This window comes from Phalacrocorax aristotelis, chromosome 2 (genome assembly GCF_949628215.1).
Source record: "Phalacrocorax aristotelis chromosome 2, bGulAri2.1, whole genome shotgun sequence".
In the NCBI taxonomy this organism is placed as follows: domain Eukaryota; kingdom Metazoa; phylum Chordata; class Aves; order Suliformes; family Phalacrocoracidae; genus Phalacrocorax; species Phalacrocorax aristotelis.
Genome location: NC_134277.1, coordinates 150,175,001 through 150,201,319, shown reverse-complemented (window position 1 = coordinate 150,201,319; position 26,319 = coordinate 150,175,001). Strand labels below are relative to the sequence as shown.

Below are 26,319 nucleotides of genomic sequence, written 5' to 3'. Positions count from 1 at the left end.
TATCATTTTTTTTTTATCTAGGCTATTGATTAAAGTAACATTGTTATAAAGTCAACTTAATTTTTATAGTTTTATTAACTTAATACAAATATGTGTTACTAGCTTACAGCAGCTAGAAATGTTATTTTAATTTAAAAACCTCCAACAACATATAACAACTGACGGCTCTTCATCCAGAGAGATGCTGAAAATAAGTTTCTAAGTGGGCGCAATCTTTCCAGCAAAGAAAGTGAAAGGGTTGGGAGAAGGTGGTGAGAACAGGACATGTTGGAAAGCCCTGCAGAACCCTAACTTGTACTGGAGCAGATAGTTACAATCAGTTCTAGTAAAGAGTTGGAGCTGTTTCCCAACTAAGGAGTAGGGGTATTTTAAGAAGGGGGGGGAAATTTTGTAATTGGAAATTTTTGAATCTGAATCTTCTTACTTGGTGCCATGAAGGAGCAATTAATTTCTTAGATCTTTTACGCTTCATTAAATAGTGCAAATTTACTGAAGGTGTAACATCATGGTTAATCTTTCTAGTTTTTCAGCTAGCCAGCTGTATTTTTCTGGAAATAGCTGCACCTTTTAAGGTCTGACCTTATAGAAACACTTCAGTGTATGGATTGCATAGCCACAGAAGAAACCAGCATTAGTGTTTCAATTGGTGCTAGCATTCCCCCTAAGCAAACAGCAAATCAGTAGCTCAGTGTGTTGAAAGGTGAGCTCTGCTCTTAGAGGTATGCTGTTTTTGAGATAACACGAGACTCTCAGATTCTGGTGGCTCTTAAAGATATAAAACAGTTTGCATGAGATCAGGAATGTTAATTCATTTTTTCTGCCTGATATTTAAAACTTGCCTCACCTACAATTTCTCCTTGACCTTTCATAGTGTTTTCCAAATGGCCCATTTATTTACTATTATTCAATGTTACACAGATATCATAAGTCATGTAAGTCACAAGCCATGATTGCTTTTTACTGTGGTTAAGATGTGCACTGTTTGTGTTTGCATATGCAGACAATTAATTGTGGTCATGTGAGTGCATTTAAGTTCATTCTTGGTCCCTTGAAATTGAAAAGTCTGTTTTCAAGAGTGTATTTACAGGCTTAGGACAGTAATTTATAGACAATATAATAATTTTTAATGTGAATTAAAGATATATTGATATGTTATATTTATTGATGCTTTTTTCTTCATTAGTTACCTGTCAGAATGGTTATAGATTCTTTTTTTCAGAAATATTTCACTGTTTTGGCTGAAGAATATTTTATCTTTTCTTTGTAGCTCACAGCTGTAAACAACCAGAAACACCAACTCATGCTAATGTTGCAGGAATGGATCTTCCCTCACTTGGTTATACATTGATTTATACTTGTCAGCCAGGCTTCTTCCTCGTAGGAGGATCAGAGCATAGAGCCTGTAGGTCTGATGGCACATGGACTGGGAAAGTTCCAGTTTGTGAAGGTAAACTCTTCTGTTTCCCACTGCATCTCTCATCTATCACATCTCAGTGATTTTCTTTACTTGCAGTCTAATAAGGCAAGGAGAACTAGGAGGGAGAACATCTAAGAGGGTAACTCTAATCCTTTGTCAATTGTGTTTAACAGAACATATGCTTTCATGTACTTGTCTTTCATTTGCATGCTCAGAGGTATCAATTTCAGGTATAATTCTGGAAGCCAAATACTTGGGTAACAGCTGCTTTCAGAATTCTGAGAGAGTTGGGTATGGCCTACATCCTGTTAAGCTCAGTGGAGTAAGAATCTCAATGATTTTGCACATTCCTACTAAACTTATAGCAGGCTAATTTATTTAAAGAGATTGTGTCATCTGAAAGACAGCTATGACAGTTGCAATACTACTATGATATAATTGCCATCATGGAAACATTGTGGCATGACTTGCACAGCTGGAGTGCTGCAATATATGGCTATAAACTCTTCAGAACAGATAGGCAAGGAAGGAAAGGTGATAGCGTAGCCCTGTATGTTAAGGAGTGTTTTGACTGTCTAGAGATTGATGATGGTGATGATAGGATTGAGCGTTTATGGGTAAAAATCAAGAGGAAGGCGAACAAGGCAGGTATCATGGTGGGAGTCTGTTATAGACCACCCAACCAGGATAAGAGGCAGGTGAAACATTCTATAAGGAGCTGGGGGGAGTCTCACAATCGCTAGCCCTTGTTCTTGTGGGGGACTTCAATTTACCAGATATCTGCTGGAAATACAATACGGCAGAGAGGAAACAGTCTAGGAGGTTCCTGGAGTGTGTGGCAGATAACTTCCTGATGCAGCTGGTGAGTGAGCCAATGAGGGAAGGTGCCCCACTGTACCTGTTGTTTGTGAGCAGACAAGGACCTGTGGGAGGTGTGATGCTTGGAGGCTGTCTTGGGCATAGTGATCACAATATGATAGATTTTTTGAGGAAGTACAGAGGGAGGTCAGCAGAACTGCTGTCTTGGGCTTCTGGAGGGCAGATTTTGGCCTGTTTTGGAGCCTGGTTAACAAAATCCCTTGGGAGACTGTCCTGAAGGGCCAGTAAGGCTGGACATTCTTCAAGAAGGAAATCTTAAAGGCACAGGAGTAGGCTGTCCCCATGTGCTGAAAGGCAAGCCAGTGGGGAAGAAGACAGGTCTGGCTGAACAGAGAACTTTGGCTGGAAGTCAGGAAAAAAAGGAGAGTTGATGACCTTTGGAAGAAGGGGCAGGCAACTCAGGAAGACTACAAGCATGTCATGAGTCTATGCAGGGAGAAAATTAGAAAGGCCAAAGCCCAAATAGAACGTAAGTTGGCTACTGCCATAAAAGATAATAATTTCTTTTCCTATAAATAACTAGCAACAAAAGGAGGCCTAAGGAGAATTGCCATGCTTTATTGGATGTGGGGGGAAACAGTGACAAAGGGTGAGGAAGGTACTTAATTCCTTCTTTGCCTCAGAATTTAATAGTAATACTAATTGTTCTCAGGGTACCCATCCCACTGAGCCAGAAGACAGGGATGGGGAGCAGAATGAAGCCCCCATAACCCAAGGGGAAATGGTTAGTGACCTGCTACACCACTTAGACACACATAAGTGTATGGGGTTGGACGGGATCCACCCAAGGGCACTGAGGGAGCTGGTGGAAGTGTTCACCAAGCCACTTTCAATCATTTATCAGCAGTCCTGGCTAAGTAGGGAGGTCCGAATTGACTAGAGATTAGCAAATGTGACGTCAATCTACATGAAGGGCCAGAAGGAGGATCCGGGGAACTAGAGGCCAATCAGTGTCACCTTAGTTCTGGGGAAGGTTATGGAACAGATCATCCTGAGTGCCATCACACAGCACATGCAGGACAACCAGGCAATCAGGCCCAGTCAGGATGGCTTCACGAAAGGCAGGTTGTGCTTAATTAACCTGATCTCCTTCTATGACAAATTGACCAGCTTAGTGGATAAGGGAAAGGTGGTGGATGATGTCTGCCTGGACTTTAGCAAAGCCCTTGTCACCTTTCCCCACAGTATTCTCATGGAGAAACTGGCTTCTCATGGATTAGATGGGCATACTCTTCTCTGGGTAAAAAACTGGCTGGAGGTCCGGCTCCAAAGACTTGTGGTGAATGGAGTTAAATCCAGTTGGCGGCCAGACACAAGTGGTGTTCCTCAGGGCTCAGTGTTAGGGCCAGTTCTGTTTAATATCTGGAAAGGGGATCGAGAGCACCCCCAGTAAGTTTGCAAATGACACCAAGTTGGGCAAGAGTGTTGATCTCCTTGAGGGTAGGAGGGCTCTAGAGGGATCTGGGAGGGCTCTATTGATGGGCCTAGGCTCATTGTATGAGATGCAGCAAGGCTAAGTGCCAGGTCCTTCACTCGGGTCACAACAACCCCATGCAACGCTACAGACTTGAGGAAGATGGTGACAGGGAGGACTATAGGGATGCTGTTCACTACTGCAGGGAGGAAATGCATGTGGCCAAAGCTCATTTAGAGTTGAAGCTGGCCAGTACTGTGAATGAAAATAAGAAGTGCTTTTTTAAACGCATTAATGGCAAAAGGCAGGCTAGAAATAACATTGGCCCATTTTCTGATGAGAATAGTCACCTCACAAGCAGGGACATATAGGGCAGAGATGTTTCATGCTTTCTTCGCCTTGGTCTTCAACAATGATGGTGGGCTCAGGGAACCCAAAAGCCCTGGGCTAGTGAACCATGACTGTGGGAATGATAAACTCCTAATAAACCCTGACCTTGTGCAGGACTTGCTGCTCCAGCAAGATCCCTATAGGTCAATGGGGCGTGATTGGATTAATCCAAGGGTACTTAAAGAGCTGGCTGATGTCATAGCAAGACCTCTCTCAATGATTTTTCAGTACTATTGGGATTCTGAAGAGGAACCAGTCGACTGAAAGCTGGCAAACGTTGTTCCAATCTTCAAGAAGGGCAACAGGAATGACCCAGTAATTTTAGGCCCATCAATCTCACTTCTGTGCATGGTAAAATTATGGAGAAGATTATTCTGGGAGTTATTGAAAAACACCTGAAAGACAACGCAGTCATTGGTCCTAGCCAGCATGGGTTCACGAGGGGAAAGTCCTGCCTAACAAATTAGATCTCCTTCTATGCAAGGTCACCCACCTTGTTGACCAAGGAAAGCCAGTCGATGTGATATTTTTGGAATTCAGTCAATCTTTCGATACTGTCTCTCGCAGTATCCTCCTGGAAAAAATGTCCAGCATGCAGCTGGATAAATATGTAATGCAGAGGGTGAGCAATTGCCTGATGGGTCAGATCAAAGGCTCATAGTAAATAATGGGGTTACACTGGGCTAGCGGCCAGTCGGTAGCGGGGCTCCACAGGGATCCATCTTAGGGCCAGTACTCTTTAATCTCTTCGTAAATGACTTGGATGCAGGACTTGAAGGAATAGTAATTAATTTTGCTGATGACACTAAATCGGGAGGAGCTGTTGACACTCTCAAGGGCAGAAAGGCCCTACAAAGAGATCTGGACAGACTGGAGAGCTGGGCAATCACCAACCGTATGAAGTTTAACAAGGGCAAGTGCTGGATTTTGCACCTGGGGCTCGGCAACCCTGGATGTGCACACAGACTGGGGAATGAGAGGCTGGAGAGCAGCTCTGCAGAGAGGGACCTGGGGGTTCTGGTCGGTGGCAAGTTGAAATTGGGCCAACAGTGCGCCCTGGCAGCCAAGACGGCCAACCGTGCCCTGGGGTGCATCAGGCCCTGCGCTGCAGCCGGGCGAGGGCGAGGATTGTCCCGCTCTGCTCTGCGCTGGTGCGGCCTCACCTCGGGTGCTGCGGGCAGTTTTGGGCGCCAAAGTATATTCAGGATATAAAGCTACTAGAGAGTGTCCAGAAGAGAGTCATGAAGTTGGTGAAGGGTTTAGAGGAGAAAACATACAAGGAGCAGCTAAAGTCCCTTGGTTTGTTCAGCCTGCAGAAGAGGAGACTGAAGGGAAACCTCATTGCGGTTTACAGCTTCCTCACGCAGGGAGGAGGAGGGGCAGGCGCTGATCGCTTCTCTCCGGTGACCAATGACAGGACCAGAGGGAATGGCAGGAAGCTGTGCCCGGGGGGTTTAGGTTCTTCACCCAGAGGGTGGTGGAACACTGGAACAGGCTCCCCAGGGAGGCAGTCACGGCACCAAGCCTGACAATATTCAAGAAGCACTTGGACAAAGCCATCAAAGACATGGTGTAAATTTCAGGGTTTTCCTGTGCAGGGACAGGAGTTGGACTTGATGATCCTTGTGGGTCCCTTCCAACTCAGGACATACTATGTTTCTAAGAGAAGCTGGAAAGCTGACTGGCAGAAAACGACCTGGGGTGTTGGTCTGAAGCCAGCTGAGTATGAGACAGCAGTACGCCCAGGTGTTCAGAAAGGCCAGTAACCTTCTGGGTGCCATCAGGAATAGTGTGGCCAGTAGGAGTAGGGAAGTGATCGTGCCTCTGTACTTGGCACTGGTGAGGCCACACCTCGAATACTGTGTTCAGTTTTGGGCCTCTCAGTACAAGAAAGACATTGAGTTGCTGGAGCGTGTCCAAAGAAGGGCAATGAAGCTGGTGGAGGGTCTAGAGCAGAAGTCCTATGTGGAGCAGCTGAGGCAACTAGGACTGCTTAGTCTGGAGAAGAGGAGGCTGAGGGGAGACCTTATCGCTCTCTACAACTACCTCAAAGGAGGTTGTAGTGAGGTGGGTGTCAGTCACTTTGCCTAAGTAACAAGCAATAACACAAAAGGAAATCACCTGAAGTTGTGCCAAGGGGTGGGTTAGAGTTGATATTAGGAAAAATGCCTTCACCAAAGGTTTGTCAAGCATCAGAAGAGGCTGCCCAGGGAAGTGGTTGAGTCTCCGTCCCTGGAAGCATTTAAAAGATGTGTAGATGTGTCACTTAGGGACATGGTTTAGTTGTGGACTTGGCAGTGTTAGGTTAGTGGTTAGACTCAATGATCTCAAAGGTCTTTTCCAACTTAAATGATTCTGCGATTTTATGATTCTATTCTAATATTGGAGAAGGATGCCTAAATTCCAAGTAGATGTCTGAAACACTACATGGAATTAATCCATAGGGTTTATTAATATTTTACAGTTGTATGTAAGCAGCAATATACTACCTGCATTGAAGTCAGCCTCACCTCTGTTCCAGGGAAGATCATGGAACAGATCCTTCTAGAAGTTATGTTAAGGCACATGTGGAGGACAGGGAGGTGATCTGAGGCAGCCAGCACGGTTTCACCAAGGGCAAGTCCTGCCTGACCAATCTAGTGGCCTTTTGTGATGGAGTGACTACATCAGTGGACAGGGGAAAAGCTGGAGATGTCATCCCTCTGGACTTTTGTAAGGCCTTTGACAGTCCCACACAGCATCCTTCTGTCTAAACTGCAAAGCTACTGATTTGATGGGTGGACTGTTTGGTGGATAAGGAACTGGCTGGATGGTTGCATCCAGAGGGTAACTGTCAATGGCTCAATGTCCAGATGGAGACTGGTGAATAGTGGTGTCCCTCAGGGGTGCAGTCTGGGACTGGTACTATTTAATATCTTCATCAATGACATAGGCAGTGGGATCAAGTGCACCCTCAGCAAGTTTGCAGATGACACCAAGCTGAGTGGTGCAGTTGACACACCTGAGAGATGGGATGTCATCCAAAGAGACCTAGAAAAGCTGGAGAGGTGGGCCTGTGAGAACCTCATGAGGTTCAACAAGGCCAAGTGCAAGGTCCTGCACCTGGGTCAGAGCAGCGCCCAATATCAGTACAGGATGGCGGGTGAAGGGATTGAGAGCAGCCCTGTGGAGAGGACCTGGGGGTACTGGTGGATGAAAAGCTGGATATGAGCCAACAATGTGCACTCACAGCCCAGAAGGCCAGCCGTACCCTGGGCTGCATCAAAAGAAGCGTGGCCAGCAGGTCAAGGGAGGTGATTCTGGCCTTTCACTCCACTCTGGAGAGACCCGTCCTGGAGTACTGTGTCCAGCTCTGGAGCCCTCAGCACAGGAAAGACATGGAACTGTTGGATCTGGTCCAGAGGAGGGCCAGAAAAATGATCCGAGGGCTGGAACACCTCTCCTATGAAGACAGGCTGAGAGAGTTGGGGTTGTTCAGCCTGGAGAAGAGAAGGCTGCAGGGAGACCTTATTGCAGCCTCTCAGTACTTACAGGGGGACTATAGGAAGGATGGGGGCAACCTCTTTAGCAAGGCCTGTTGTGACAGGACAAAGGGTAATGATTTGAAACTAAAGGATGGTGGATTTAGCTGGATATAAGGGAAAAACTTTTTACAATGAGGGTGGTGAAACACTGGAACAGGTTTCCCAGAGAGGTGGTAGATGCCCCATCCCTGGAAACATTCAAGGTCATGTTGGACGGGGCTCTGAGCAACCTGATCTAGTTGAAGATGTCCCTGCTCACTGCAGGGGGTTGGACTAGATGATCTCTAAAGGTCCCTTCCAACCTAAATCATTCTATGATTCTGTGATTCTAAAATGTATTTACTTTGTCCTTGATGTTCCAACATTTTTGTTTCTAATTTTTATTACATACTCTTGTTATGGCAGGGCATGAAAAATCTCAAGGGAAAATCGTGGTGAGAATGGTGTTTTTCATGTGAGATAGGAAACATCCTCAAGTATAACAACTCTTTGGAATTCTATTTTCTGTATAATTAAAGTCCTTTTCAGATTACTGCTACCTAATGTTTCAGATGTGGTTATCCCCAGGGCTCTTACAGAGGCATTCAAAGGCTATATAGCCAAACATTGGTACTTGGAAGGCAAATTGGAAATGAGTATTTTGTATTACTAAAAAACAGGTGTCCTGGCGCTACGTGCCAGGCAAGTGCTGGGGAAAAGAGAGCAGAGATTTGGGAAAGTGTTAGAAAGCAAGCTGTCAGGAAGCTTATGACATTTTCAGTACTTGGGAACTGTTATGGCTAGCTAAATGTGTTTCACGGGTTGTATTTTGGTCCAAGAATTTTCTGCTGATGATATTGAAACAGGCAGTATCAGTTGTCTCATGTGACAGTAAGGAACCCTTATAATAAATATTCAGTTTTACCTATTACAAAGGAGTGAAACATGTCTCTCCTATGTAAGGGAGAGAAGCACTAGGTCAGGTCGTTCACCTGTGACCATGAACTTCACAAAAATAACTTTTAAATAGATGAAAAGGAATAAAACATTTGAAGTTGAGAGCTCTAAAAGTATTGCTAGGGGAATTAAGCCACATTTTGGCCCTTTAAATAAAAAACTGCAATCTTGAAAGTCCTACACAGCAAATATCTGGACCTAGAAGCCTAAATGCCATAGGTAACTTGATTTAGGTTTGGGTTTGTATTTACAATTTGTATTTAAATTTTATTTTATACATAAAATTTCAGTTCTGAACTTGACTAGAAATGTATCCACCTTGACAAGGCTGATAGACTCAGCAGCTTTTTTTACTAAAGCCCTTTGGAAGGTATGATCCAGATATTTCTAACCTGAGCTTGATGTAGTAAAAAAGTATATGCTGTTGAAGCATGCCCTCCAGGTCAACCATGTTCAGTGAAGTTCAGTATGTTTCTTGCAAAACAGAGAGAAAATAGAGATTAATCAATCAGTAGTAACAGGTCATGAGAACTTTAGTTTGAATTCCAACCCCTGCCCTTGTTTTCTTCCAGTTTTGATCTATACACCAAAATCAACCCTTCTGTAATAAGCTTAAACTTATTCTCAGGAAAAATATTCTCAGTTGTTCTTGCTAAAGTTTCCTTTTTATGCAGAAAAATATTCCACTCAGGGAGAAGGAAGTTGCTTTTCTTGTCTATTTTTTTGAGTATTGATCAGAGAGAAAAGGCCTGGGTTCAAAGCCAAGATCCAAAATAAAAAATATTGAAATAACCACTGGAGCAGGGAATGGAGCCTAGTACTGCATGAGAGTATTCTACATTAGGAGACAGAATTACGTGTCTTCTTTATAGCCCAGTGAATCCAAATTATTTTCTGCAAAATCAAATAGCTTCAGCTGCAAGAAATGACACTCTCCCATTGCATTTAGTTCATCATCTTCAGTGGTGGGAGAGTTCCTGCTCTAAGCAGAGAAAATATTAAATTCTTCAACGTCCAGTGCCTAGATCACCTGAGCAGTTGGAGATACTGTGTACAGCCTCATTTGTTTCTTTCTTTCTGTTGCTGTTCTTTAAAGAAACAGTGACCTTCTCCTCCATTGTTAAGAGATTAAGCTTTTTTGGGTTTTCAGTCTTGAACAGAAGATGGCTTACTCAGTACTGTTGACAATAATTAAGTCCTGGAGAGGAACATGATTCAAAACACCCTTATTATATATCTTTTCACTGTTTGGTGTTACATTGTTTCCAGTCAAAGCACTATACACAAAGCTATTTTGTGTGGTTTTAAATGACATAACTTGCCTTAGATGACATATTAGAAGACATCTCACATGTTAGGTGCATATTCCAGGACTGTGAATTCTGAAATGTGGATTCTGAAGTGAAAGCCTACACTGTTTTGGTATTGCAGATGACTTGGTAGCATCCAGTTGACTGACTTAGGAGAAAATGTCACAACAGAAGAAATCAGTGGGCATGTGTTCCTGTGTTACTAAGGCTTGATATTGACTAAACTGTCATTCGTATTTGAGTTTGAAACATCATCTTATATCCCTTGTAACAAATAAATTCCACTATGGAAATAATTTTCCTAGTTTCTGAGTAACATATTTGCTACTGATTTGTCTTTTTGTCATTCATTCCTTCTAACAGCTGGTTCCAAAATATTAGTAAAGGACCCCAGACCAGCTTTGGGAACACCAAGTCCCAAACTAAGTGGTAAGTCCTTTGAGGTATTTATGGTTTTAAACAATATCTATAGAAAAGACAATGAGAATCGATTTAGTGAGACTGCACTGAATGGCTTAGAATGAAGAAAGGGTATTAGATTAGGCATTACATTAACAGAACAAAACCATCATTAATTAAATTATTCCTCAATGTTTAAGTCTATCTAGACTCTAAGGTATTATTTATAGCCATATACAATTTCTGTTATGTCATGAAAGTTTTATTGGTTTCACTGAAATCAGTGTTCTGTGTAAAAGCCTATGCAATTTACCCGTTCAGAAACAATAGTACTCCCCCAGAAATAATTTAAAGACATGTTGTTTCACAGTCTTTTTCACAGTCTTGCGCTTCTTTTACATATTGATAGTTTAAATTGCTTTACCTAAATACTTCAGTATTAGCCTTCAACTTAGCCTTCAAAAAAGCTTATTTTAGCCTAGAGAAGGTAGTCTCTGGCTAAAGTCAGCTCCAGTTTAACTGACTTGCTAAAGACGACTGTCATTGGATGTCCTGTCTAGATCCAAAAGAAACCTTTCTGTGTCCACTGCAAAGACTTTTTGAAGAGAGAGGTCTCCTTAGCTAAAATTAGCCTTTGAATATGACCCTATTAAATGTCTACTAATAATGAATAAAGGGGGCTTTGTGGGGCTTTTTTTTCTTTTCCTAACAGGTTGTCCACTCTAAGTTCAGTGAAAGTACTGATTTTGAATAATGATTATTTGTTATAGGGCCGTTTGATACATTTCCTTTGGGAAGTGTAGTAAACCCACCCTAAGACACCTTCAATTTAATTTTTCCAATGGTATCTCATGTTAAGATTTTAAAGTTTTTTTTACCCATACTGTTGCTGGAATAGCATTAATTAAATTAAATATTTTATGGTTGGATAATTATAAATATAAAAAGTAAAGGTATAAATCTAGCACATTAATTCTCCCTGCAGTCTATGATCTCTTTTTTATTTTAAATTAGAGGATTTTTTTTCTCCCGATGACGCTCATAATGTTTTTAAGCATTTGAAGGCAGGACAAAATTCTTATATACATTTTTCATTATTAAAAGTGACTAGGTTATAAAAAAGATGCTTATAATCTTTTACTGTCATTTAAATATGCTTATACAAATTTTGATATATAAATCAAAATTAATTTCTGCAAAATTTAAGCCTAGCTGTATGTCCTGCCTATCTGTGCTGTCATAGAAAAGATGCTGCAGTGAAAGGAATCTGGTCTTTTGGTTACAGCTGTTAAATTAGATTTTGTGAAATTGGTTCAATTTTAGGACATGTCCATATCTGAGGAAAGGAGCAAATGAAGCCACAGTTGTGGTTCTGTTCTTCAGTACAAATACATTTCTTTCATAAATGTTTGTGCCAGGTTTCTGTTTTATATGTGAAGATTATGCCTTAAAAATATGACTTAAATTATGACTTAAAAATAAAGTGGGTAAAGTACAGAAAATGTTAATATTTATCATATATTTTGTTGGATGCTTGACTTCATAAGTACTAAATACTGCAAAATGTACTGAAACATGTTTGATGTCTATATAGTTCCTGATGATGTATTTGCCCAAAATTATATATGGAAAGGATCTTACAATTACAAAAGCAAAAAACAGCCCATGACTTTGACAGTCACCAGTTTCAATGCAACTTCAGGAAGAGTGAATGCAACACTTACAAACAGCAATATGGAATTGCTGTTATCAGGTATGGGATAAGAAAAACATTTCCATTCATTTTTTTATGCCTTATATACATTGGTCCCCTGTAACTTTATGACAACACTTAAACTTTTAACATCTTCTGGAAACTTTCTTAGATTATCAAAGAAATTTTCATTCTAATTCCGTTCCTTTTCAAAGGTAAGGATTTTTCCACCTTTTCCTTCTCTCCCCTTTTTTAATTTCCCAGGATTGCATTATATTTGGAGTTCATAATCAATGAGGAGTGAAAGAATCATCCTAATTCTTATGCTTCTTCCCTAAATATTATAAATAAATTTAAATTACCTTTCCTGAGATTTTCTTAATTCTTAATCATACACTTTCCCTACGATAGCCTATTAATGACTAATAAGTAATATACTGAGATTGGTATGTGTTGACCTAACAAGGCAGAGATACTTGATGAACATGGAGAGCAAGGGGAGATGACACTTGTTAGACTAGCTGATATAGTTGAAAAAAGTAGCTACCCTTCATGCTATGATTTCAGAAGCCCTTGATTGCAATCTTGGTTTATGATATTCTACAGTCCCTGCCACACAGAGCACTGTTGCCATGGTTATGTTGGCAAAATATGCACAGTTCTCTATACTGTGAATCATCAGCAGAAAGTGCAGATATGGGTTGACAAGGAAGCAAACAAAAATACTTTTAAAAATTTTTGGGTTTATAGTTTTTGTTTGTTTTTCAAGCTCTGCCTGCCCCTTGATTTAGACATCTCAGCCGCGCAGACAATGGGCCTGCCGTGCCACGGAAGTACCAGGCTAAATCACGGGGGTGTGAATAACCATAAAAGAAACACCTGAAATCAATATTATCACTCAAAAATAAGTTTCTTGAACTTCACCCTCTGTCTACAACACTTCTTGCAAGGACTGAAGAAGCCTGAAAAATCACAGTTATGTATAGGCTGGACACTGCTGGTTTTAATCTTGTACACCACTTAACGACCCCTTTCTCTGAAGTGGTTTAACATCACTCTTTATCCCAGAGGTGTTAGCAAGGACAGAAGTGACAGAACATTAACATGTTGGAAAAGAAGTGGGGGAAAGTTTGGTCCATAAGTTTCTGGGAGGCTCAGTCTACAGGAAGAATGCAATGGGTCAAAGAATCCATGTCTCTGTTGGGCTGTTAGTTTCTAGTATCTAGAGTGGTGAATTTTTGTTACTAGGTTTGTCTGTTGAAGGTATTTTGTAGGTGTCCTTCGAAGAGTCACACTTGAGAGGCCGTAGATGGACTGAATGTTTCATAAAATATTTTCTGACTCATACCTGTGTTTGTCTTGACTATCTGTGTGAATTTATTCTATCTTATGATGTCTGTTTTGTTTCAACCATGTAATTTCTATGAGGGTATTAGGTGCAGAGGATGTAGTATTTAATATTTTTAGGATTAGTAAAAGTAAAAGCTGTGTTATCTCACCCAAACAACCTCCTCCTCCTCCAAATAAAAAAGTTCCCTCCGAAAAGGGATTACAAATACCCATTTTCACTCTACATGCCAACATTCCACACATCACATAATTAATAATATTATTAATATTATTTTTTCCCTATTTTGCATAGAAAACTGAGATCCTGTATGTTGAAAGAGTATCTTAGGGCTAGGGAAGTAGAGTGTTGTGGTTTAGCCCCAGTCAGCTATCAAGCACCACACAGCCACTTGTTCACTCCCCCCTGGTGGGATCTGGGAGAAAGTCAGAAGAGTAAAAGTGAAAAAACTCTTGGGTTCAGATAAAGTGGGTTTAATAGGTAAAACAAAAGACACGTATGCAAGCAAAGCAAAACAAAGAATTAATTCACTGCTTCCCATGGGCAGGCAGGTGTTCAGCCATCTTCAGGAAAGCAGGGCTCTATCACGTGTAACAGTTGCTTGGGGAGAAAAATGCCATCACTCTAAATGTCCCCGCTTTCCTCCTTCTTCCCTCAGCTTTATATACTGAGCATGACGTCATGTGGTACAGAATATCCCTTTGGTCAGTTTGGGTCAGCCGTCCTGGCTGTGTCCCCCCCCAGCTTCTTGTGCACCTGGAAGAGCACGGGGAGCTGAAAAAGTCCTTGACTAGTGTAAGCACTACTTAGGAACAACTAAAACATCTCTGCATTATCAATTGTTTTCAGTACAAATCAGTACAAATTCAGTACAAATGCCACCGCTGGCATTGGCTCTGTTGGACATGGGGGAAGCTTCTGGCATTTTGTCACAGAGGCCACCCCTGCAGCCCTACTGCTACCAGAACTTTGCCATGCAAACCCAATATAGAGATCCAGTACCTTCTCCTACCTTTCAGTGCTGTCTTCAGTTCTTTTTCACATCACAGAATTTGGGTGAACAAAAAATGGAAAAATAACCAAAATTAAGGGTACTGCTATGTTACTGGATTTTTCAGTTAATAAAAAGAGAACTAGTTTAGTTCATGCATAGCTGACACATACTAACTAAATCTAGTCTGAAGTCATCCACATTCATCAGTATAAATTAAAAAAAGAAAAAACAAAGGGGGAGGGATGAAAGCCATTGTTTAAGTCTAATTCATTTACAGTATGAAGTTTGTTCTGTGATATATTAAATCAATAAATCAGTGAATTTTAATCTCAGTTTGGTGGAATGTTCTAGAGATGGAAGTATAATTGTTTGCTTTTTTATTTTATTGGTTTTCATTTTAGTTTTGTTCCTCTTAAAGTTTTAGCCATCATTAGCTTTTGTTCATGTAAAGTGCAATATAAGCTTGCATGATTCTACATATCGAAGACTTCATACACAACAAATGGTAATTTCAGTGCTCTGCTAGAAAGGAAATTATCATACTGGAAATGTCTTCTATTTAAAATCTGAGGTTTTAAGCCTCAGATTAATTGATAACAATGGTTAAAAATGTGGGGGGAAAAATCTTGACTGTGTTTTCACTATTCACTCTTGTCTTTGTAATGGAAGATTGAATCACTAAGCATATTTTTATTTTTGTTCTGCAAATTAGCAAATGAGGTTATTTGGGTTCTAGACATTTCTGCAGGAATGAAAATGAGTCAATTAATTATGTCTACAAAGTAAATAAGGTTATATACAAGTCTTGTCATTGTCTGGAAGAAATTGTCTTGTAATATTGACAGAGGAAGAACAATTTTTTTCAGATATTTTCAGATTTAGAAAATTTTAATATAGCACCAGCTTTTTGAAAGGTGTTTAGATGTGGATGTTCCTACTATCATCTTCTTTACCTGATAATTAAATTACAAATATTGAAATTGGGGATGTGAGGTTGATATACATTCTGCCTGATTCAGAACAGTATTTTTCATCACAAATCATGTTACTGTCAATGTTTGTTCTGTCTGAAGCTTGTTAAGTAACACCTGTGTGTATAGGGTTTCCCTTCTGTCCTCTCTACAGGCTAAGCTAAAACCAGTTTCTACTGAAATCCTATAATAATTGAAATAATTTCACAAGGGATCTGTCTTGCTAAAATAAAATGTTGGTAACAATGCTACCTATTCTTCCTGTTTTTCCTTTTAAGACAAAAGATTAAATGCTTATTCTAAAGATGAAATTATTTCTCTACTCAACACAAATAAAACTTTTTAAAACTATATTCTACAGGAGTGTATAAAAGCCAGGAAGCTCGGCTAATGCTCCACATATATCTCATTAAAGCACCCTCCCATACATCTGTGAGCAAGTTGAAAGAGGAAAAATGGGCTATGGATGGCTTTGTGAGTACATTTCTGCTACAAAAGAGAGAGAAAGATTTTTTTTGTTTTGTTTGAAATCACGCTGGTGTTCTACACCCAAAAATTCTGGAGTTATATCAGATGGAATCTTGCTAGCAATGCTATTTCATTCAATGAAATGAAAATTTTATTGTAAGCTATAGAAGACCAGTCTGAGGGAAAATATGGGAATAGTCACACTGTGTAGGCACAATTATAATGCATGTTAACACAGAAGCCTTTCTCTCACATTTCTCTGAATTTTATTCCAGAATATTGAGATTTTATCATCATGATAATATAATAACAATTTATAATAATATTATAATACATAATATCAATGTAATAGCAATTTTTATCATTAGGCTAGCAGTCATGTTTTACTTTTTGGTGATATTTTTAGAAATGCCATGAAAAAGCTGAACTGTTACATGTATGGGAAAACAAAACATTGCTCCAATTAAGCATTAAGACCCTTGGAGGTTCTGGGGCTGAGCTTATTCTTTAAAAGGGAGGAGAAAAGAGCACATAAATGAGAGGAGGAGAGGTGAAGGAGAAGGGGAAGAAGAAGAAGAAGATGAAGAAGAAGAAGAAGAAGAAAAAGAATCAACAGCCGAGGTGGCTGGGATGTGTTTATGCCATGAAGAGGAAATCCCTTCAAGGAACAGGCAGGAAAAATAAACATTATCCAAGACAGTGCTAAGGCTGGAAAAACTGAGTGTGTTGGGGGCCTGAGACGCTTTATTTGCTAAAGAAAGAAGTAGATTTTTAGAAAAAAATGGCCCAAAATAATTTGGTTGATGATGAACACTCCTACATTCCTATTACATCAACTCATTTTTCAAGGAATTTGTCTGTTTTCTGATGTTTCATCTACTGGTAAAGCACTACAGGGGCACCAATATGGGTGCTCATGTCAAAAGAAGAGAAGAGGTATACATTGAAGTGTCCGCATAAATGTATAGTTGTATAACTTGTGGCACTGCTTCAATACTAATTCAAGAAAAGGTACAAAACCAAAACCATAGCAAAAAACCCTAAACTGCTTGAACGATAAATATACTGGTAAAAGGGCTTAAGTCCCTTGTTTTTTTTACAAACTTTAGGCTTCATGAGCATGTTCCTGAGGTGAAAATAATATGGTAAAAGCAAGACATTTACCTTCAGACTTCTAAATGTACAAATATATAAAGTACAGTCCCTACATTCCATATGCTATTTACATCCTGTTCTTCTTTGACCTTTTTTTTTTTTTTTTTAAACCTTGGAATAGCTCAAACAAGCCACTTTACCCCAAAGTAAGAAATTGACCTGAGAAATGCACCCTTTCTTCAGTGAAAGCATAGCTTCAGGTCATTGCTGAAGACACACTGTTGACGTGAGAAAGGGAAGCTTAAAGGAAAATCTTAAAGGAAGATGCCTTGGTCCCACTGAATTGAAACCTAATAACCATCCTGGGAAGCAAGTACCTGTAAATTTGAATACGAATACAATGTGTTAGTTCATAATATACTTAGGCTAATAAGGGACATATTAATAGGATCAAAACTCTTTCCTGCTGCCCAAAATTCTTTTAGTTTATACTAGTGTATTTTGCTTTTGTACCAAAGTTTCATTCAATATTCTCCAGGTCTACATATGTATAATTAATTATTGGAATAAGCACTGAGTAAGAACAAAGGAACTGTCAATTAAATGTGAGGTCTTTTTTATTTACTTTTAAAGCAATTATTAAAACCTCAATACTTGCATCCTTAGGATTATCTACAATATAACTCTTGCAATCTACTTCCTAAACAAATCAGATAATTATGAAGTATGTAAGACACTTCAAAAAAGTGGCACCTTGAATTGCCAGAAACATTAAGGTTTTTTTGTTTAAAAAAAAATACAGTCAAACGTAGTATTAAGGCATTATATGTGGCTATAAACCTCCCTGTCTAAGTTGCACCTTTAGCAGTTCTGTCTTTTCTTTTGAACTTTATAGACCTCCTAGAGAAGAGAGGGTGTTTTTAATGGGGAATAACAGCTATCAGTCAAGCATATTAAGTTACCTCTCTTTCAAATAGATACTTGTAACAAACTTTTCCTCATTTAATTCAGAATACTTTTTGTTTACAGGTTTCTGCTGAACCGGATGGAGCAACATATGTTTTTCAAGGATTCATCCAGGGTAAAGATTATGGGCAATTTGGACTTCAGAGATTAGGTATTTAGCACATGCTAAGTTTTTGCAAGTTCATTGTTCCATATTCTGTCTTATTATGTCCAGTAGTATTAGGGCATTATAGAATGCTCTCCTAAACTGATATCTTGCTCATGGTGCTGAAAAAAACATTTCACCTAAAAATTTGCTAGAAGAGTGAAACTGCTAAATATTTGCAAGTAAATGTTTATGTTACTGGTAAGAATAACACAATCTTACTTCCTTGATAAGCATTTATTTCCTAAAAAATGGCTTCTTTGTTCTGTAAATTCCTTTCTTGGAGAAGACAGCTCTGGTAACAGAACTCTGGCAACAACAATCTCTAGTGCTTTTTAAGAAAAAGAATTTAATTCCCTTTACTGTCTTAAGAACTGTGATATTTCTCCTTCAACAGGAATCTGAATTTAGTTAATACTGAATTTTGAATGATAAAACACTATTCAGAATGTCTTAGAAGATGAATTATTTTCCACTAATGTAACGGGTCCTTAGAGTGCTTATCCTCAGATAAAATTCTTATATGTTGAGGCAAAAGCAGGTTCTTTCAGCTGCAAAGTACTGTGCATCCTTATTTTTTCAGTAAAACCAGGAAATTTGTTAATACTTGAATGTGCTGGGAGGGTTTATTAATGAATATATGAGGTAAAGGTAAATGTTTATTTTTTCACAATTCTAAATCACAGTAAAATGCACTGCTTCTGATCTTGATTTTCACTGTATTTACAAATGCAAATTCAATTAAAAGAATTCTTAGACTTATCTTTGTCAAGAAATATTTCATTTAAATGAATATAAGAAGGGTTATTTTCCTTTATTAACTTATTCAAAATACTTGAAATCCATCTAACAAAATTTAAAATGCAAGACTTCGTTGGCAAATTGTCTTAGGAAAATTGTATTTTTTCATTCAATTTCCAGAGGGATTTTTTTTTTTTTTTTTTTTTTTTGGTAATTGGGAGATTCTTTAATATATTGAAGGTGCTTTTTATTGGTTTATATCTTCTATGAATGGAATGGTTCGTTTTTTGGTATAAATTCTAGACAAGAATTAATTGTAGTTAATTTAGTCCAAAGTACAGTTACAGAGAGATTTACAATCCTTGAACAAATTTTGTTTAGGGTGTTTATCACTTCATTATTTCATGCACACAAACATAAAAATAGTTTATCTCAAACAAAATGTTTTTATCGCTGTTCCCAAACAATTAATTTCTTTTTATGTATTTTTGTATATTGATTATCTGTTTGCTTCTTTTGGTTTGTTGTTTTGGATGCTTTTTAAAATTTCTCTATATTGCCTTGTAAGATCAAGAGAGTCAGGAAATATTATGACCTACACAATTCTTAAAAGGTCCAGTTCAAATCTTAAAAATTATCTTTGAAGCTGCATTGGTATTCCTTTCTTCACATTAAAAAGGCATATATCTTCTCTGTGTAGATATTCTAGATAATGTGTTCCTCAACTATGCAACAGATCATATTCTTATTTTTTCATCAATACCTGGCTCTAGCTCTTCACAGCTGTTCCTACCTCCTTCTCTCTATGTATCAATAGCAGAGCCTAATGAAATCAACATGATGAATTTTCAGTTTGCCTCTTCAGGTGATTTACCCTCTCCTTGAAATCATGTTTACTTTTTATACATTCTTTCTGAAATATGCAAATATAATCAGTAATACAATCAATCTAACATAAGGGTTATTATAAATTTGACTTTTTGTAATGCAGTACATTAATGTGTATTAATAACATCCAGAACCTGAATTCCATACAGAATTATTCAGGAAGATATTTACTGTCCCAGAGTATATGTATTGTTCTCCCAACATTTTGCATCAACTTATTAATCAGAATATGGTATACCACACTACAGTTACTTTCCAGGTGGCCTCAGCATACAGCTGTATGTATACAGAAGAACACATTATGATGACCCAATTACAAAGTGTTATTGAATTCTTAAGTTTATGGAGTAGTATGTGCTGCGACTAACAAGACATATATTACTTGTTTTTTTTCTTATTATTCTTTTCAGGTCTTAACATGTCTGAAGGTACAAATTCTTCTAATCAACCACATGGTACAAATAGTAGTTCAGTGGCCATTGCTATCCTTGTGCCTTTCTTTGCTCTTATATTTGCTGGTTTTGGCTTTTATCTTTATAAACAAAGGTAAGTACATATTATGTATGTAGAATTTCTGTATGATTTGGTATTTTTATTGCCTTCAATCTTTATTACAGTAAATAAAGTTTTCTTTAAAACCAAAAAATGTTTGCAAAGTATGCATTTAGACAGTTCTTCCTACCACCATTAAGGTCTGGCATCATGACTGAGATCAATTTATTGTACTGTGCTATACTTTCATTCCTTCTTATTTAAAGTGTTATAAATTTCTCTCTGACAACAAAACCGATGCTATAAATTGTTGGAATATAAGGAATAATATAATTAATAGATTTGTGTGTATTTATAGTAGATTGCCTGTATTAGTTTTTGTCATGTGACAGAATTATGAGTCACATCTTGAGTACTTTATTTTAATGCATGCTCTGTTTATTGGCTTGCAAGTATATGCAAGTGTCATGTTATGGACAGGTTTCATTATGGAACTGTATCTGCATCTCAGATTATTAGTTCATATGCAATTATGTTACACATGCACCAGCCTTCTCAATTTCATTAGTCTAAACTCAACAGTTTTGTTCATGGTATTGAGATCAGCATTAGTTGTTTGGATTTAGTGTCACGTAATATTTTCCTGTAGCTTTAAGGTATTAGATAACTACAGAAAATGTAATCACTTTAATGACAAGAAAATTTATTGCCTACTAGCTGTCAAAATGGTGATTTACATCTGGTAGCTTGACAATAATAATTGTAGTATACTCTGCAGGATAACATCGGTTTAAAACACATACCATCATTTTTAAATGGTACCACTTGTTTTTGAACTGATTCAGAGTATGAAAAAATGTTCATGCAATTTTTTAATACATTTTCTATTAACTATATGGTATAAGAACTTGTCTTTACTTTTTATATTGTTGATTTACAATCCAGCATACATTTGCATAACGATAGAGGTAAAATGTTTTCAAGTGATTGAACTTTGGTATTTTGAGTTATTTAGTGAAAAAGAAAATTCTTCAGCTTAAATTCATTCTTTATAAACTTGAGTCTCCAAAGGGAAAAAGAAAATCTCAGTCATCTGGCCGAGGAATTATTGCATCTTTACAAGATTTTGTTGTACTCTTAAATATTTATCATCTGATCATCCAATTGGAAATACGTACCTCTTCCCTGGTTGTTAAATAGGTTTTAAAGTGAACACCTTAAACTTTGATAAAGGGAGTACTAATTCATAGCACAGATACAGTAAAAAATTGAGACGTTATATTTACCTCCTATAGTTGGAATTGGGAACTACATTTTGTTCAGGTTCTTAAACCACATCAAGTCAGGGAGGAAAACTGCAGTTACAAATACTCTGTCTTTTTTTCTACAGGACTGCACCTAAAACACAGTATACAGGATGCTCTGTACATGAAAATAATAATGGACAAGCTGCTTTTGAAAACCCCATGTATGACACAAATGCAAAGTCTGTAGAAGGGAAAGCGGTACGATTTGACCCCAACTTGAACACCGTTTGCACAATGGTATAAAGTGGTAATGATATGTCTTCAAAGTCTGGAAACTGACACATAACAAAGTGCACACACAGTTCACTGACTTAAAAAAAAAAAAAATAAAAAAAATTAAAGCACACTTTTCAGGATATACTGGGTCACCTTTTCCTGAGGATGATAGACAAGAATGGGTTGTGGTTATTTTGTTTTGATTTTGTTTTTCATAAACTGGATCAGAAATCTTCTTCATGTATACCATGGAGAGTTTTAAAAGAATTTGCTGCACTCCATGAGTGCTACTCACGTTTTATTTGCTTTTTTTAAAAAGGAGGTTATTCTAAAACATAAAACATATTTGCATATATTGGAGGAGCATCCATTATCAGTACTTCTGTGCTTTATAGAAACTATAATAGAGGGACTGGGTTAAAAAAAAGATATAGGTAGAGAATAAGAGCTATACTTACAGGAGACAATAGATCACTGACTTCTCTTTAACAGTCATATGCTACATCTTTCTCATGAGTTTGTACCTTTTTTCATTTATTCAGCCCGTTTAGTATTTTATTTTTCTCAGAACAGTTAATTTTAAATTCCAGGATGTAGTATTTAGAAATCAGCAAGTACAACTTACTCTTTTCACGTCACAGAATGAAACTTAAAATGTCAGGTCCTTATTTAATGAATTTCTTTCCCTGCTTTACATCTTGCTTCTTTTTCGTGTTCCAAGTCAAGCTCCTTTTCTCTGTTTACATTAACGATACCCACAAATCACAATGTTTCTACATTTCTTTTGTCAGTCATACAACTAGACAAATTTTGCAATCAAGAAGCTAGTATGAATTGAGCTTTGTCATGTGGCTATGTTCCTTACTGTTGAAGATCATTCAAAAGAGTGACCATCTTACATTTTTTCAAATGTGAAAACATAATTTATTGATAGTTTAAAGTACAGTTTACAGTAACATTAGTAATCAAATCCATATATTAAAAATTTAAGAGTCCATTTTTCAATACATGCTAGTTAAATTTAGAACGTATCATCTCAGTTTATTCCTTCAACATTTTGACAAAATGCATGCACAAAGCGTGGTGAAATCCCACTGAAGTTGTTGGACTCTAACAGGCTTCAAAGAACTGTGGATCAGACCTACATGGCAAAAGGAAGTTACAATTTGGAAATACTGTGTTTTCACATCTGTTTTATCTATATATTCCGTACTTTATGGAAACAGATCCTTACAGCTAGTGATTTAAAATTTAATATATTATCATAGTGCAATGAAAACAAGAATATTTTTTAAAAAATATACATATATATAAAGCCATGATTTTATTAGGGACAATCCATTCATTTTTGGGACAATTCAGATTCCGCAGCCCTCAGATACAAGTTTTGGACGTTTCAGAATCACTTTTAAGGAAATGCATTTTTCAGTTTTGCAGTTACTTCATATCAGAATTATTCAGTGGCAACTCAGTACTTTATTTGATGTAGGTCATTGTCTTCCATTCATAGCATGATTCACAAATGCTGTGTGTTAGCCAGTGTGAATTATCGGTTATTGTCCCTTTCAGACATAAATAATTCTGTGAAAATCTAAACTTTTTATTACCGTAATAGAGAGTGCCTACCAAAAATCATTGTACCCAGGATTGCTGCTTGGATTTCTATAATGTTTGATGAATTTCTTATAAACCATTTTACAACATATTGTTTTGAATATTCATAAAACTCTGTCAAACTGTATTCTACTAAAAGGATGCTGTTTTATATTTTATACCATTGGTTGTTATTTATTCTTGTTTATTCAAATGACTGCAATAACTATGATTCATTCATTAATGTTAAGGTTAATACATTTGAAATCGTTTAAAACGTTTCTTCTGCAACTGGCTACTCCTCTTATATTAATGCATACACTTTTGTAAAGAAGTATATTTTTATGAAAAAGGATTTGTAAAAGTATGATGTAAATTTTCAGTGCAATGTAAACAAAATAAAAATGGACAATTGCTTTTTTTAACCATGCTTCTTCTTTGTAAGGTGAGCTTTAAACTAATTTCAGTAACGAAGATGAGAAAATAACCAAATTAATAATTCAAATTTGGTATTTTTGTGGGTCTTAAAAGCATGCTTTTTTTTCTGAATCTTCCTGTGAATTTTAGGTGAAGTGGCAAGACTTAGACTACTTTCACATATAACCGATGAGCACAATGTGTAAAATTACCTGTTCACTAAAATAAATTTTTGGTTTGAAGAAGCAGATTTCCAAAAAAACAAAGGCCTATACTTGTCAACCCAGTGAAAAGCACAGAAAACCCTCTTGGTTGTTTTTTTTTTTCCCAAAATAAATCAAAAATTAATTAAGAAAAGCTTACTATTCCTTAAGGTTGTAGACAGAGTACTTTGCACATTGATTTTGCTACCTTTCTGCAGAAATGTACAGGATGTACATATTAACAGGTAGTAACAGTGCATGCAGTATTTTCTGTCTTTAAAAATACCCCAATGTTGTCTTTTAATGACATTGAACTGGAGGAGACAATTCTTTTACTATAATATCAAAACTGTATTTAAACTACCTTTTTTGCTTGCAAGCATGGAAAATGGATGACAAATCCTGATCTGAATTACAATTCATAGGATAACTGAAGGAAAAAAAGTCCAATATTCTTTTGTGAATTTGGTGCTCTATATAAACCAAAAAGGCCCATTCAGACCCACATTGAAATCACTGAAGACTCTGTTGTTAAATACATTGGAAAGGGGAGCAAGGAGTCACTGTAAAAATTATATTGTGAGGATCACGCACTAATGTTTTTTGGCGGGTCTGAAGCAAATTGTTTAATTTTGAAAAGCAAAAAATCCTGTTTCACAGTGGCCAAACTTTCATATGCAGCCTAGAATCTGATGATAAGCTCTTCCTTTTTTGGTTTATGCATTATATGTTTTAACATATAAAAATAAATAAAACTTACATTGAACTTGCTCAACAATTCTGCTAATGCTTAAGCTAGTACCCAGCTTGCTCTTTTCAAGAATGATACTGATTTCACTGTAACAGAGAATGAACTATTCATAATATAATTTTTTTTGTTGTTGTCTGGCTGGGTTTTTTTGTTTTGGTTTGGCTTTGGGGGATTTGTTTGTTTGGTTTTTTTTACTGTAGTTCCTGAGCTGTTTCACTCATAAATTGTTTGTGTGTGAACTGTTCAATTTTCTAGTAGCAGAGTGGTTAATTTTCACTGTGGCATATGGAATTTCAAGTTTTGGTGTCTTGATAGGATTTGGTTAGCACAGTCTACTCACAGTTTCTTGTTTTTCTCAGGAAGGTAGCTGAAATTAATTAGACTGTTTTGTCCTCCCAGCACTTTGGCTACGTTATTCAAGCAAACACACTACACAGAGACAATGAGCAGGATACAGAGATTGTTACGCAACTCTGTGAGTCCTTTCAAGTTTAAGGCAACTTCTGCAATACTATGGACTTAAATTTAAAACTTCATTTAAGTTCTATAACCAATAGCCACTAAACTGGGTAACTCTGGAGGTACTGAGACTCGCTGTGTCCAAGATTCATTGAACTCTTCTAATTCTGCATTATCTGCATCTCAAGAGACAACCGGTTCACTACATCTCATTAAAGTCATACTACAATGTGGTTCATTATTGGAATCCAGAAACCACATGGTGTCACCTAAACTCACCAAAGTAGCAGTTCTAGTAGAACTAATCAGAACAACTAGACCATCATAAAATAGAGCTAAAAATGTCTGATTTCCTTTTCTTTGTGAAAGACCTGGCATTAATATGTAGACATCTTATCCTGGAGGAACTCCTTGACAATAATACAAGAAGCTGTTCTTGTCAAGGAAATAATTTAATAGCTACAAATTTTATTGCTTCTTATAGAGAGCAAATGGGAAGTAAAGCGAGTCTATAGCCAAGTCACTAAGCTACTAATCTAGGTAAAAGACAGCTTTTCTTTTCTAGGCCATAAAAGCATTTATTATCTCTCAACCTACTAGTATGGTTTCCTGAAGTGTTATGGAGAATTCATAATCTTTCCAATATTAATGAAATGAGGAAAATATAAAATCTTGGATATCACTGCACAAAAAGGTCAGCAAATCCGTATCTCCATGTGTAGATTCAGTTGTAAGTCCCTAACTCCTACCTAACTATTACAGTATCTGAATAAAGCATAGATCTTTTATTCAGGAGTATACAAGTTTTTTACTTTGTATACTTCTGTCTATGCTCTTTTTATAAAAGATGATCTATTTCACAATGAGAAAGTCAGTATGTGTTGCAGCGTGCTTCTTTATAGGATGATCAGAGTTGGAGAAAAATATGGCTTGTACTACTTTTTATATTAAACCCCACAACATTCATTAGATTAATTTGTGAAAATATTTTCCAATTTCAGATTGTCAGTAGGGATCGATATAGATGCGTGAACTGTCTGTGACTACAGGAGGACCACACAGCAATAGTAAACTTAGCAACCAAGTTCCAGAGCTCCTCTCATAAGCACTTTTTTTTAGTAGTCTTACTAGCCTTACATGGTACTACTTAGCATCTCTCAGAAACCCAAGGTTTTCTTTTTTTTTTTTCAGTCTAACATGATGGAGAAAGATGCACTGCATTGGTTTTCTGGTAAAGATGGAATTCAATAAAATCTCTATTACTAGTTAGCAGTTAAATACCATGCTTTACCTCCTTTTCTGC

At 37.3% G+C, this 26,319-nt stretch overlaps 1 protein-coding gene across 1 annotated transcript in view; it reads left to right on the top strand.

Annotated features, from left to right (window-relative positions):
- CSMD3 (CUB and Sushi multiple domains 3) overlaps positions 1 to 23,590 on the top strand; it is a 614,053-nt gene extending 590,463 nt beyond the window's left edge. Inside the window, exons 65-71 of the mRNA XM_075085810.1 lie at positions 1,268 to 1,447; positions 10,234 to 10,299; positions 11,864 to 12,022; positions 15,637 to 15,749; positions 17,868 to 17,955; positions 19,989 to 20,124; positions 21,461 to 23,590. Coding sequence (XP_074941911.1) covers positions 1,268 to 1,447; positions 10,234 to 10,299; positions 11,864 to 12,022; positions 15,637 to 15,749; positions 17,868 to 17,955; positions 19,989 to 20,124; positions 21,461 to 21,620 — 902 coding nt within the window. The 3' untranslated portion in view covers positions 21,621 to 23,590. The remainder of the gene's footprint in view (positions 1 to 1,267; positions 1,448 to 10,233; positions 10,300 to 11,863; positions 12,023 to 15,636; positions 15,750 to 17,867; positions 17,956 to 19,988; positions 20,125 to 21,460) is intronic.
- Positions 23,591 to 26,319: the final 2,729 nt, after the last annotated feature.